Source organism: Sinocyclocheilus grahami, unplaced genomic scaffold (genome assembly GCF_001515645.1).
Source record: "Sinocyclocheilus grahami isolate Dianchi unplaced genomic scaffold, SAMN03320097.WGS_v1.1 scaffold79.1, whole genome shotgun sequence".
Lineage (NCBI taxonomy): Eukaryota > Metazoa > Chordata > Actinopteri > Cypriniformes > Cyprinidae > Sinocyclocheilus > Sinocyclocheilus grahami.
The window spans coordinates 1,859,305-1,874,241 of NW_015505258.1; the positions used below are offsets into that span (position 1 = coordinate 1,859,305).

Sequence of the window (14,937 nt, forward strand, 5' to 3'; positions counted from 1 at the left end):
CCAGTCGTCCTGTTCCTGCAGCTGAAAAACACCCCCACAGCATGATGCTGCCACCACCATGCTTCACTGTTGGGACTGTATTGGACAGGTGATGAGCAGTGCCTGGTTTTCTCCACACATACCGCTTAGAATTAAGGCCAAAAAGTTCTATCTTGGCCTCATCCGACCAGAGAATCTTATTTCTCACCATCTTGGAGTCCTTCAGGTGTTTTTTCATGTGTCTTGCACTGAGGAGAGGTTTCCGTCGGGCCACTCTGCCATAAAGCCCCGACTGGTGGAGGGCTGCAGTGATGGTTGACTTTCTACAACTTTCTCCCATCTCCCGCCTGCATCTCTGGCGCTCAGCCACAGTGATCTTTGGGTTCTTCTTTACCTCTCTCACCAAGGCTCTTCTCCCCCGATAGCTCAGTTTGGCCGGACGGCCAGCTCTAGGAAGGGTTCTGGTCGTCCCAAACGTCTTCCATTTAAGGAATGGAGGCCACTGTGCTCTTGGGAACCTTAAGTGCAGCAGAATTTTTTTTGTAACCTTGGCCAGATCTGTGCCTTGCCACAATTCTGTGTCTGAGCTCTTCAGGCGGTTCCTTTGACCTCATGATTCTCATTTGTTCTGACATGCACTGTGAGCTGTAAGGTCTTATATAGACAGGTGTGTGGCTTTCCTTATCAAGTCCAATCAGTATAATCAAACACAGCTGGACTCGAATGAAGGTGTAGAACCATCTCAAGGCTGATCAGAAGAAATGGACAGCCCCTGAGTTAAATATATGAGTGTCACAGCAAAGGGTCTGAATACTTAGGACCATGTGATATTTCAGTTTTTCTTTTTTAATAAATCTGCAAAAATGTCAACAATTCTGTGTTTTTCTGTCAATATGGGGTGCTGTGTGTACATTAATGAGGAAAAAAATTTACTTAAATTACTTTAGCAAATGGCTGCAATATAACAAAGAGTGAAAAATTTAAGGGGGTCTGAATACTTTCCGTACCCACTGTATATATAGCCTAGCTTTATTATGTTTTTCGTATTGGCCTATTTATTCGGCATCCTATTTTTCTTTAGGCTTATTTTACAAAAGCACAAAGATTTGTTTTTATTGTGAATGTACACAAATAAAGGCAAACCTTTTACAATTCTGATTATCTTTAGGACTAAAAGGAGTAGTTTCTTCCACTGTTAGAATGAAAAAATTAAAGTGATTGTGCCGGTACCGCATGCACACACACAGTTAAGCCTGTGTTATACTTTCTGCGTGCGCGAGTCTGCTAGGGTCCGCTGTGGTCTGCGTGACGTAAAAATCGTCATTGGTGAGTGTGCGCAGAGGCTCTGTGCGGACATCCGCGTGCCTCCCATTTTTTATGTCAGTAGGCTACAAGAGCACCAACTGCACTGTCCGTGTATGCGTCCGGATTGCTCATGCGGAAAGTATAACACAGGCTTTAACAGTGGCGGGCCGTGCATTTTACACCTAGGCCACTATGTAGTAAAAAAAATATGTAGTAAAATCTGTGCCGTTAAGTGTTATCACCGTACCGCCGTGTTGTTATGCAAAACATTTTGTTTTACGTGGATATTGGAACGCGAGTGAAGTAGGTTACATAATAAATAATAATGTGCCATTCAAATACATACGCAAATACGGAAACATTTGATTTTGTGTGGAATGAGAGACCTAACGTTGGTTTCAGTTTTGTTTTAGCCTAAATGAATTCGTTTTGGCTTGTTGTTTATATTGCTATAGCTTCTTATATTTTTAATTCTTGTTCTTTTCTAAATACTGTTAATTGAAAGGATTTGTTGTGGAGTGAGGGGAACTAAAATAGCCTAGCTATGTTTACAGTGTTTATTATAATGTTTGTAAACATTTCGTGTCGGCATTAGGCCTATTTCACTATCTCTATTATCGCTATAAAACACATTTTTTTTAATGTATTAACGTATTTTAACCATGCAGCAAACCTTTTTAAATACTTTGATCAATTACTGAAAAAATAAATAATTAAATTACTTTTTAAATCATTTAACTGATTCTATTAATCGGTCAAAATTCTTACGGTCGGTTAACCGGTTAAAATGAACATCCCTAAAGCACATTTTATATGTAGAAATGCTTATACAGTACAGGGCTCTACGCTTATTTTTCTTTTTAGGAGCACTTATGCTCCTAAAAAAATTAGGAGCACAGTCAAAAATTTAGGAGCACCTTCTAATCAATAATCCAAAATTTTATAAAAAAATTAGCCTTCCCTTTACGAGGTGATATTTGACTTCTTAAAGTGATTTACAGTGGAATTTTGTTTTTACCTTTGTAATGGCATTTTTCTAACTTTATTAAAAGTATGTCATCTTTTGTCAAATTTTTAAAAAATTCTATTTTAGAAGCGTTTTAAAAATTCTAATTGATACCATAGAATAAGAACAAGTAGAATAAGAAGAATAAGTTACTAATCAAATTAAATCAGTATTACAATTAATTTGTACAGAGAACACAAAAGTGGCTTGTAGGTGCATTTTCAGACATTTAATGAGGATCAGAGATGGCATGAGTGCAATTACATCCATAAATTCATGTTGAGATTAATTTAAAAAAAAATGTGAATATAGAAATATTAAATGATTTAAAGAACTGAAAAGATACTTTAAAAATGTAACTAAAACTGCCAGCAGGTGGCGACAATCACTGATTTTATCACTGAATCATTCATTCAATTGATTCATTCGAACGGCTGATTCATTCAGGAATGAAGCAAGTGACTGTCTTTATGAATGGGTAATCATGAATCACTGACTACTAGATTCGTTTAAAAACGCAGTTCATTCATAAACGAGACACCGCTGTGTTTGAATGGAGATGCGCAGCGGCTGAGCTGTGACTTTGTTTCAAACTATTTTCTACGACTAGAGCAAAATCAGACAATAGTGTTATAGTCAGACATTGATACCATAGAATAAGAACAAGTAGAATAAGAAGAATAAGTTACTAATCAAATTAAATCAGTATTACAATTAATTTGTACAGAGAACACAAAAGTGGCTTGTAGGTGCATTTTCAGACATTTAATGAGGATCAGAGATGGCATGAGTGCAATTACATCCATAAATTCATGTTGAGATTAATTTAAAAAAAAATGTGAATATAGAAATATTAAATGATTTAAAGAACTGAAAAGATACTTTAAAAATGTAACTAAAACTGCCAGCAGGTGGCGACAATCACTGATTTTATCACTGAATCATTCATTCAATTGATTCATTCGAACGGCTGATTCATTCAGGAATGAAGCAAGTGACTGTCTTTATGAATGGGTAATCATGAATCACTGACTACTAGATTCGTTTAAAAACGCAGTTCATTCATAAACGAGACACCGCTGTGTTTGAATGGAGATGTTATTGTTCTCTTTTATGTTATAAATGCATGGTAATGCTTTACCGTAAGCCACAGCCATATCACCCTGCAGCCCAAGACTGGTTGCGTCTGAGCCTAGTCTCAGCCTCAGCCTCAGACTTCATGCCCACGGACCGTTGGCTAAACGTCTGATGCATCTGAGACACAAAAGTGGAAACACTTCAGGAGTGTCGAAGTCGTCATCAGATTGGTTGAATTCTACATGATTTCCGGGAGACGTGTGTGTCGCGTTCTTTAACGTTCCGCCTGGAAACAAAGATGCCGTGACGCCAAAACCTCTCACGAAAGAAGAAAGCCGTCGTGTTTACAAATGTGACGACGAACGCTTATCAGGATCAACTAAACGCTGGAGTTTCAAAAGTGTGAAATATTTAAAGTTCGCAGCATAGAATCTTTAAAATACGTCAGAGAGTTTTACACACCGGTCTGTTATTGTGGTGACATTTCCATGCCCCGAAACGTGACAATAAATGAAACAAACTGTGATTGGTTGTTTGACATGTCGGGCAATGAAAGCTGCCATGGATTCCAGACCTTCAGCCGTCAGTCTGAAGGTCTGGCTACGCGAGACTAGGTTGAGCCTGGTCAGTATCTGGATGGGAGACCTCTTGGGAAAACTAGGTTGCTGTTGGAAGAGGTGTTAGTGAGGCCAGCAGGGGGTGCTCACCCTGTGGTCTGCATGGGTCCTAACGCCCCAGTATAGTGACGGGGACACTATACTGTCAAAAAGCACTGTCTTTTGGATGAGACGTTAAAACGAGGTCCTGACTCTCTGTGGTCATTAAAAATCCCATGGCACTTCTCGTAAAGAGTAGAGGTGTAACCCCGGTGTCCTGGCCAAATTGCCCCCCTGGCCCTTGTCAATAATCCTAATAATCCCCAACCACTTGACTGGCTCTATGACTCTCTCTCCTCTCCACATGTAGCTGGTGTGTGGTGAGCGCACTGGCGCCGTTGTCCTGTGGCTGCCGTCGCATCATCCAAGTGGATGCTGCACACTGTTGGTGGTTGAGGAGAGACCCCCCCCCACATGATTGTTAAGCGCTTTGGGTGTACAACAATACACAATAAAGCGCTATATAAATGCATCATTCATTCATTCATTCCTTTGATTTATTGCATTTTAAGCTCTATATACCAGTTCACTGCATTGACTACAGATCTTGCCTGTTCACCTAGTTATTAATTGCAGTAGTTAATGGAAATCTCTATTTCTATTGTAGACCTGATACACTGTACCAATGAGATGAATGTGAACATTCCTCAGCTGGCAGACTCTTTGTTCGAGAGGACCACCAACACCAGCTGGGTCGTGGTCTTTAAGTCTCTAATCACAACACATCACCTCATGGTATACGGAAACGAGGTGCGTGACCGTGGGAGACCTGTCCACTTTTGAAATTTTTTTTTCCATGCGCTAATAAAGATCTGCAAATAATTCTATGCATCAAACCTTTTTTTTTATTATTTTGGTTACAGCGATTTATTCAGTACTTGGCCTCTAGGAACACATTATTCAACCTCAGTAATTTCCTGGACAAAAGTGGTCTACAAGGTACAGTATTGAACTATTTCACATTTATTTCAGGCTCTACAGAGGTTACATTTTTCTTTTATGCTCATCTTTGGATGCATTATTTAAATAGTTGCAAATTAAGCATTTATTTTACAGCATAACATTTAATATTATGTTCTAATAACATTATTTTCCTTTGTAATTAATGTAATTTGTTTTATAATAATATTTAACATTAACTTTTTTATAGTTTTAATTTAACATTTCAAATTCCCTTTTCCTGATTGTAGCACTTTTCCTCTGTGATCCTTAGCAACTACTCCTTATCATTTGTTATAAATAAAATACTTTATTTCTTAACTGTGCTATTTATTGGTGTCTCCCTAGGTTATGATATGTCAACATTCATTCGGAGGTATAGTCGATATCTGAATGAGAAAGCGGTTTCATATCGACAGGTGGCATTTGACTTCACGAAAGTAAAGCGTGGGTAGGATATTTATTTTTATTATACATTTTATAAAATTACTTTGAATCTAAAGGTAGTATCTAGTTCCTGCTTTCTCTGGTGTGCTGAATTTTACATTAAGTGCATTATGTAACTCAAACAGTGATTAATTTCACCAGCAAAATGTGCACTCGATACAAAGTTGTTTTAGCCTTAGCTGTAGTTTTTGTTCTAAATCATTTGAGGGGGATTTGTGCAGCACTAGGTTTGAAGTGCTTGCATTAAGTGCTTGAAGTCATTGTGCTGGAATGGATCATCCACTAAACCTCCATGCACTGATTCCCCTAATGTCATTTGACCTATATTTGAAAATATTTAACTTAAGGGTGGACGGAGTGATGAGAACCATGAACACAGAGAAGCTTCTTAAAACCATCCCCATTATACAGAACCAGATGGATGCCCTTCTTGACTTCAATGTAAGCTGACGGTTGATCTATATACATGCATGTTCACTGATAAAAATGACTGATGAATATATGTAATGAATATGTACTCTGTAGAAGCAAAGCATTTGTGTTGCATATTTTTGAAAATGTGTTTTTTTTTCTCGTCCAGGTCAATGCCAATGAACTTACCAATGGGGTTATCAATGCAGCCTTCATGCTTCATACTCTGTAGAAGCAAAGCATTTGTGTTGCATATTTTTGAAAATGTGTTTTTTTTTGTTTTTTTTTCTCGTCCAGGTCAATGCCAATGAACTTACCAATGGGGTTATCAATGCAGCCTTCATGCTTCTCTTCAAAGACTCCATCCGACTTTTTGCAGCTTACAATGAAGGGATAATAAACTTACTGGGTAGGTTTTTCAGGATGCTTTCATCACAATTCTAAATAAGTAAACAAATTATTGCATAAACGCACTCTCTTCACTTTATATGAAATATGCACATTACAGAATTGAGGTAAATATTTGTTTAAAGGAATAGTTCACCCAGAAATTAATATTGGCTGAAAATCTACTCACCCTCAGGCCAAATCAAAACAGATTTGGAGAAATTTAGCATTAGCAATAGAGCCCCTGCAGTAAATGGGTGCCGCCAGAATGAAAGTCCAAACAGCCGATAAAAACATCACAATAATACACAAGTAATCCACATGACTCCAGCCTATCAATTAACATCTTGTGAAGTAAAAAGCTGTGTGTTTGTAAGAAACAAATGAATCAAGGCAATTCAAACCATCGCTTCTGGCCAAAATTTGAGTCTATAATCTATAATCTATAATCTATACTAAATGCAGATATAATCTACACATAGATAACAGCATAGTGCTGATTAGTAATGCATACCTATTCATCTACCTCTTACAGAAAAGTATTTTGATATGAAAAAAGTCCAGTGCAAAGAGGGTTTGGACATTTATAAGAAATTCCTTACTCGTATGACACGGATCTCGGAGTTCCTCAAAGTGGCAGAGGTGAGATTCTCATGTGTTGTTCTGGTTAGCAAGGGACTTCATTAAAAGAGCGCCATGTAACATAATTGTTCTACACACCTCACAGCAGGTGGGAATAGACCGCGGGGACATACCTGACCTGTCTCAGGTAAGACTACACTGTTATTCAGATTTTAACACCTCGCTCTGCATTATTAACTATCCTGAGTATTCTCTGAAACTGTTCTGCTTTCTCTCTTACGTTACTTTGCACAAATGCATTTCTGACTTAAAGATGCATGCAGGTCATTAGGATGCACATGTCACTTAAGATTTCTCAGCTTTTCTGTCTTAACTTTTCCCTGTCTACAGCAAATAAAGGTGTCATGGGCTCAGTGGAGATTTCAGAATAATAATTACAATAATAGAGATAGTAGAATCATGACTTCCACAGTTATGACAAGTATATTGACTCAGAATATGCAACAGGTTCTCACTCAGATAGAGCCGTTGGAGCCATTTTGTGTAGTTTGTAAATTTAATTTAAATAAAATCTGTATGCCAATATATTACTGTTTCAAAAATCTAGAGTGAGACCTTTAAATGTGTTTTGAAAAAAGTCTCCTATGTTCACAAGGCTGCATTTATTTGATCAAAAATACAGTAAAAACAGTAATACTGTCAAATATGATTACAATTTAAAAATAACTTTAGGTATTTTTAAAAACCTTTAGTTTTTTTAAAATATATATAAAAAATTATTTATTCATGTGATCGCAAAGCTGAATTTTCTGCATTAATTCAGTCTTCAGTGTCACATGATCATTCAGAAATCATTCTAGTATGCTGATTTGGTGCAAGAAACATTTATTATTATTATTATTATCATCGATGTTTGTTGAACGCATGATACATTTTTTCAGGATTCTTTGAATAGAACTGTTCAAAAGAACAGAAACCTTTTTTGACATTATAAATGCCTTTACTGTCACTTTTGATCAATTTAATGCATCCTTGCTGACTAAAAGTATTATTTTCTTTAAAAATATCAGGCCATAGAAATCTTAACATGATTTTAGAGTGAATATATATTTTTTCTGCTTATGCTCAGCTCTAAAATATTTCCTAGGTTAGAAATTGCTCTAAATTTAGTCTCTATAAAATGATTTAAAAAATGGTAATCACAAACAATTGGCAAAGTCAGTGTACATTATTTGTCCAAAGGTACGAGAAACCTTCATATAGAGTACAATTAAAGCACAAACACATTTCAGATGATGAGTATATTCCTGAGAGTTTGGGTTCATGATTCTAATAATAATGTTGATGCATCATTCTATACAGTGACATGCAGGGCTTTTACCAAAGCAGCAGTATTTGACACCTTGGGAGTGAGAACTGTTTAGTATATACATTAACATCTAAGTCATAATGGCAAATGTTAAACATGGACACATGAAAAGGACAGATTATTATCCAATGCAAATACCATAGCCTTATATAAGAGTAGAGTTGAAACTCATGCATTATATGTCTGACCAAGACCACCTTTATATTCTGTATTTCCCTTTATCTTTCCACCTTCTGTCCACCTTCAGTTTACCGTGTGTGTAAGTACTTTTCTGACTCTTTTCTGCACTCCTCTGCACTGTTTAATTCTTATTGCAAATAAGCTATTTACTGTCTTTTCATTGGAGGCTTGATGCAGTCAGTGCTGCATTCCGGAGTAAATGTTTGTGCATTCCCCCAGGCCCCCAGCAGTCTTTTGGATGCCCTGGAGCAACACTTGGCTTCATTAGAAGGAAAGAAGGTGAAGGACTCCACCGCCGCCAGCAGGTGGGCCATTCATGTGTCACATTCAGAGCTGAATACAAATTAATAAGTTCTAACAGATGCATTATGTTGACAGTACTTGATGGATTCTAACTTATAAGAGCTTGTGCTTGACAAATGCAGGAGTTCTGTATACTCTGTATATCTGATACTCACAGAAGCCCAATTTATCTCTCCCCGACTTTTGTAGGGCAAGCACACTCTCCAATGCTGTGTCATCTCTGGCCAACACTGGCATGTCTTTCACCAAAGTGGATGAAAGGGAAAAGCAGGCAGCTCTGGAGGAGGAGCAGGCACGATTGAAAGCTCTAAAGGTACATATTTTCTAGTTGTATGTGCACACATTTGGACAATACTGTATATACTTCTGCATTGTACATTTGTGTGTGTGTGTGTGTGTGTGTGTGTGTGAATTCAATAAATTCAGAAAAAATTCAGGTAGTGAAAACTGTATTTACATAAATTCTACACCGTGTGTGCTGAAACGAACTGAACAACAAGTTGTTAATGATGTATTTAAATTTGTATCAGAAATGTGTCTCCCTTCTGTGTGCGTGATGCAAGAAATCACTGTAAACCAGGTGTGATTTGACTCATTAGTGTTGCCAGATCTTGCCATGAAAAAAAAATACAGCAAATAAGAACAAGCCCATAATACACTTAAATCCAAATGTGTTATCTTGGAAGTAAGATACATACCAAAATATAGTGACCTGCACCTGCCTAATGTATTAACACCATAAACTGGATTGCTTTATTAGCAGAGCCCAAACAACAAGGCCAAAGATGCTTAAAGGGGTCATATGATGCGATTTAAATTTTTCCTTTCTCTTTGAAGTGTTACAAGCTCTTGGTGCATAAAGAAGATCTGTAAAGTTGCAAAGACTAAAGTCTCAAATCCAAAGAGATATTCTTTATAAAAGTTAAGAGTCAACCACGCCTACCTAAAACGGCTCGTTCTAACACGCCCCCACATGTCTACATCACAATGTGGGAAGATTTGCATAACGCCGCCCAAATGTTCACTCAAAGAAAGAAGGCATAACTTTTATTCTCGCTGTAGTATTGTTGCTGCCGCCATATCGTGAAGACGCTGTGTTTCGTTGTGAAAGCGAAACTACTTTGTTTGGCCTTCCAAAAGAGGACGATATCCGCTTCGTCATGCCTGGAGCTGATCCATGCTGGTCGCTGAGGAAATACATCAACTTTGCACTGTGGATCGTCGGATCGGCTTTCACCGTGGACGAAGCGGAGTCCAGCCCGGGGTCGTCACATGTGGTTGCCGCAAGCCCCCCGTACGCTCCTTTGTCGAATCCGCCGGCCGCCGCTCACTCTAGGCCTCCGCTCACTCAAGGCCGCCGTGTGTGACGCTGTGTTTCGTTGTGAAAGCGAAACTACTTTGTTTAGCCTTCCAAAAGAGGACACGACTAGAAATCGGTGGTTAAGTTGTATTTACAACACTGTTCCAGAACAGTTCAACCCAAATATTCAGATGTGTGCATCACATTTTATGGAGGACTGTTTCCTGATCCTGGTAGAGTAGACTACAATGCCTGCTGTTCTGACTTACGACTGTAAGTACGTTTTTTTTTATATATAAAGAATTTGCCACTGACGATTCAAACGCGAGTTTTGAGCAGTGTAGAGTAGCGCTTGTTGTTTGTCATTTCTCTGATCACAAATGCAGACATGGTTTTATGTTTACGCAGTGCGATGCAATGCGTAAAAAGACAGTATAAGTAATTATAATCCGTAATTATGTCCCCACTGGATGCAACAAATGCCTCGTTTATAATGGGTTTTAATGTTTTTGTCTCATCGCTCCAGCCGGACAGGGCATCACAGTATGGTAAGGGGTGTAACATTTCCGTCACACGCTTGAGGTATTCGGCCAATCATAACGCACTGGATAGCTGGACAATCAGAGCACACCTCGCTTTTCAGGCCGATGAGCTTTGTAAAAATCGATGCGTTTCAGAAAGGCGGGGCATAGAGGAGAAACAATAATGTACAGTATGTGGTGTTTTTTAAGTTTTTTTTTCCATTGTCTTAATTTTAGTTTTAGTACAACATTATAATACCATGCTTTTTAAAATTTAAAGTAAAAACCAAACCACTTGTAATTAATCGCAATTACAATTTCAAGGGAATAATCGACAATTATAATTTTTGATAATACAGTGCAGCCCTACTTTGAATAATATTTAACAGGTTTTTTTAAGGCGGATAATTGTTAAAACAATTATCTGAATAAGCTTGGTATCACATTTCAAATTTATCCTCAAAACATCACACTAATGAATGAAAAGTGGTTGGTAGGTTATTCTCCATGCCAATCAGATGGCTCCTTCCTGTCTAAAAGGTTTCTTGGCTTCTTGTAAGCAGGAACAGAGGCTGAAGGAGCTCTCCAAGAGGCCTTCATTTGCCACGACCGACACTTCTCCAGTCTCCACCACAGCAGCATGCATCAGCACAGCTCCTGCCATCGACCTGTTCTCCACTCCCAGCTGCTCCAATGGGTTAGCCAATCAAATCACTTCATAGTGTGACATCTCAAGCCATCCTAGGTGTATATGACTTTTTTATTGCAGATGATTACTATAGGAGTTATATTAAAAACGGTCCTGGCTCTTCCAAGCTGTATAAATGGCAGTGAATGCTGGTTGAGATTTTGAAGCCCAAAAAAGTGCATTCATCCATCATAAACAGTGCTCCACATGGCTCCGTGGGGTTAATTAAGGCCTTCTGAAACTAATCAATGCTTTTTTGTAAGCTTTATAAACCGTAATCTCTATCTTCCGCTAACTGTGATATGCACGTTCATGAGAGAGTGGCGTTCCAGCGTTCTAAGCTCCGGTCAGAATATGCTAGTCTTGCGAGTTTTGTTTTGTTTTGTTTTCAGCAAAGGAAAACCTCTTGGCTGTTATTGAAAGCCTTCAACAATATATTTTTTTTTTTTTACAAATTCTCGTTTTGTACTTCTAATTCATGACATGACTGGTTTTGCTCTGTCCTCTGCGCTTTTGCGTTCGTCACTTCTCACCGGAGTTTACGCTACGCCTACGTCCTACATAATCCACTGGAACGCCACTCTCTCGTGAACGTGCGTACGACAGTTAGCGAAAGCTAGAGATTACAGTTTGTAAAGTTTTAAATATGGATATTTTTTACACAAACACATTGCTTCACTTCAGAAGGCCTTTATTAACCCCCCGGAGCTGCGTGGAGCACTTTTTATGATGAATGGATGCACTTTTTTGGGCTTCAAAATCTCAACCACTATTCATTGCCATTATAAAGTTTAGAAGAGCCAGGACATTTTTTTATATAACTCCAAATGTATTTGTCTGAAAGAAGAAAGTCATATACACCTAGGATGGCTTGTGGGTGAGTAAATCATGGGGTCATTTTCATTTTTGGGGGAACTGTCCCTTTAAATCGGTTGGGGATTAAGTCATTTTTGTTTTGTTTTCTGATCCTCAGTGCCCTGAAGATGGAGAGTGACCTCTTCAACTTGCAGACTAACTTTCATTCAAGCATGCAGCCCGGACCCTCTGTGGCCACGGCATGGGGAGGTGAGACCTTTTGCGTGAGACTGTCTCAGAGATTCAGCATGCTGTAGCCTTCTGTGTTAACTTGAGTCTCATTCTAATGTCCTCCTGTTCGACTCTTTCTCTCTCTCCTTTTGCCTGCTCAGATCCTTTCTCTTCTTCTGAAGCTGTAGATGACTCCATTCCAAACCTAAACCCTTTCCTAACCAAACTTGTTGTTGATGGTGCTCATCTACCCGTTATGACATCAGATGGTGTTAGTTTCTCCTCTAGGACATCAGGTCATGAGATTTTTGGTGGTAAACACGCTTTAGTTTCTTTCTTCCAACCCACCCATCCACCCATCCAAAGTGTTTATTTAGTTTGAGTTTTTCTGGTCGCTGAAAGTCCCTCGTTGTTTCGCATGCACAGTATCCCCTTGTGTCAAATCAGGAATCCTCTGATTAAGTTCGGCCACATCGTTCTTACAGTTGAGCTCAGCGTCTGAGTAAGAATGCAGTCTGTAATTGGAGACTAAATGGTGGTTAGGTGGCAGTACTATAGATACCCCTCAAATAATGTTTGTACACATATAGCTTTGTTTTGGCTTTGTTATACTGGGGCTGTTTCATTAATTACAGTTTTTATCTTGATTTAAAGCTAAAATTAAAGCGGTTGTAGGTAGTGTGAGACTAAAACAACTGGAAAAATGCATGTTAACTGGGTGTATAGAAAGTCAAATAAACAAGATGATATAACTACATTCTGAATAGATTACTTTGCCCAACTTTCAGCATATTTATGATAATATCCAAATTTGAAGAACAAAGAATAAGTTAAATACATCACCACTCAAAGGTTTGGGGTCTGTAAGAATATTTTAATGTTTTGAAAGTCTCATGCTCATCAAAGTTGCATTTATTTGATCAAAAATACAGTAATATTGTGAAATATTATTACAATTTAAGATAACCATTTTCTATTTTAATATATTTTAAAATGTAATTTATTCTTGTAATGCAAAGCTGAATTTTCAGCATCATTACTCCAGTCTTCAGTGTCACATGATCCTTCAAAAATCATTCTAATATGCTAATTTGATGCTTAAGAAATATTTCTATTTGAATTATTTTTGATGAATAGGAAGTACAAAAGAACAGCATTTCCTGAAATAGATTTTAAAACATTGTTAATATATTTACTGTCACATTTGGTCAATTTAATATATCCTTGCTGAATAAAAATATTAATTTCATAAAAATAAAGGAACCCAGACTTTTTAAGGGTAATATATAAAAGTAGGGCTATCAAAGATAATACGTTAACACGTGCGATTACTGAAACATTAAAAATTGAAAATATTTAATGCTCTTCTTTAAGACTTTGCAAGATGCAATTTTAATAACTATCAAAGGTCAGCAAGTGAAATATAAACCATGAGTGGAACCCGGCATATAAAACCTGACAAATAAATATTTCAATAATTTGACAGCAACTAATCATAATATATATTATTTATGAAACATTCTGAAGAGTTCTACAACAAAAGTTGGTCAGAAAATCACGCATTTCATTCCAGTTTTCACCTCAGTCTACCTTTGCTTTGTAAAGGTTTAATAGTTAAACTATAAAGCTATAAGTGAATGATTGTTTTTCCTTTTCCACCATAGATCAGTACAATCCCTTTATTGATTCAAGTTCATCTGTATCAACCAGTTACAAACGCACTGTGCGGATAGAGCACTTAATCTCAGGTACCATAATGCAAACCATCCCACCTATGTTTCCCCTCTGTCTGGAAACATAGGAGCACTGAAGCAGTGTACAGGGACTAACCTCTGATGATCCCTGCTGGATGCTGTTTGCCTTCTGCACATGGCTGTCTTAATATTGCTGTTTAAATACGCTCTTTACTAATCCTCTCTGAATCTCAAATGTCTTTATGTCTGTAATGCTTGCCGTGTTGTTTCTCCTTCTCCCTGCCTGCCTGTCAGACTCGTTTGGTCAGCCGTCTATGGTCCAGCATCTCCCAAACGAATTAATAATTAATGTCAGAATTTTCATTTTTGGGTGAACTATCCCCCTATGTTCAATTTAGAACACTATATAGGCAGCAGACACAAAAACGCTCTACAGAGGTGACTCAACTGAACAATCGATTTCAGTAGCATCTGAAATTAGCATGTTGCTAAACTAACAGTTCAGTACTTAAATATATACAGCACACAAACATTGGTTAAGTAATACATTTGCATTACATTAAACTGTTTTAATCAATCCTACTCAGATTATTGGAAAGAAATTTTTAAATAACTGACATTTTTATTGCCTTGTCTGCCTTTTATTAACTGAGCTCACTGAAGTGCATTCTGGGATTTTGCTAAAATAAGGTGTTTTAAGGTTTTTGGAACAGAGCAAATATAATGAAATGAATCACATATGAACTTAGTGTTCTTATTAGTCTTTCTTTGTTTTATAGCCACCATCTATCATGACTTTCCCTGCTACAACACCTACAGGAATGATGGGATATGGCATGGTTAGTATTTCTGTGATTTTTGTATTTTGTATTTTCTCTTTTAGTTATTTTTATTAGGGATGCGCCGATCGGATATTCATATCGGGTATCGGCTCCGATAGTGCCATTTTTCTCTGATCGGGTATCGGTCAGAGAGGGCCGATCCAAATCGAGATTTTTTATTTTATTTTTTTCCAATTGTGCGAATTATTCTGTTACTTCTGAAGCCATATGATAGCTTAATGTGAG

At 37.7% G+C, this 14,937-nt stretch overlaps 2 protein-coding genes across 4 annotated transcripts in view; both read left to right on the forward strand.

Moving 5' to 3' along the window:
* The window catches only part of LOC107586274 (phosphatidylinositol-binding clathrin assembly protein-like), a 21,462-nt gene extending 7,263 nt beyond the window's left edge, over window positions 1-14,199 (forward strand). Inside the window, exons 2-14 of the mRNA XM_016273559.1 lie at window positions 4,631-4,773; window positions 4,887-4,962; window positions 5,311-5,413; window positions 5,757-5,850; window positions 6,118-6,229; window positions 6,743-6,849; window positions 6,935-6,976; window positions 8,558-8,643; window positions 8,831-8,954; window positions 11,026-11,159; window positions 12,124-12,215; window positions 12,338-12,490; window positions 13,841-14,199. Of these exons, the coding sequence (XP_016129045.1) occupies window positions 4,631-4,773; window positions 4,887-4,962; window positions 5,311-5,413; window positions 5,757-5,850; window positions 6,118-6,229; window positions 6,743-6,849; window positions 6,935-6,976; window positions 8,558-8,643; window positions 8,831-8,954; window positions 11,026-11,159; window positions 12,124-12,215; window positions 12,338-12,490; window positions 13,841-13,977 (1,403 nt within the window). The 3' untranslated portion in view covers window positions 13,978-14,199. The remainder of the gene's footprint in view (window positions 1-4,630; window positions 4,774-4,886; window positions 4,963-5,310; window positions 5,414-5,756; window positions 5,851-6,117; window positions 6,230-6,742; window positions 6,850-6,934; window positions 6,977-8,557; window positions 8,644-8,830; window positions 8,955-11,025; window positions 11,160-12,123; window positions 12,216-12,337; window positions 12,491-13,840) is intronic.
* A 434-nt stretch (window positions 14,200-14,633) lies between these two features.
* Window positions 14,634-14,937, forward strand: part of LOC107586273 (phosphatidylinositol-binding clathrin assembly protein-like) — an 11,064-nt gene continuing 10,760 nt past the window's right edge. For all 3 annotated transcript variants that reach the window (XR_001609340.1, XR_001609341.1, XM_016273557.1), the window contains exon 1: window positions 14,634-14,709. Coding sequence is in view for 1 of the 3 variants with exons in the window: in XM_016273557.1 (XP_016129043.1) it covers window positions 14,662-14,709 (48 nt within the window). In the remaining 2 variants the exon portion in view is untranslated. The remainder of the gene's footprint in view (window positions 14,710-14,937) is intronic.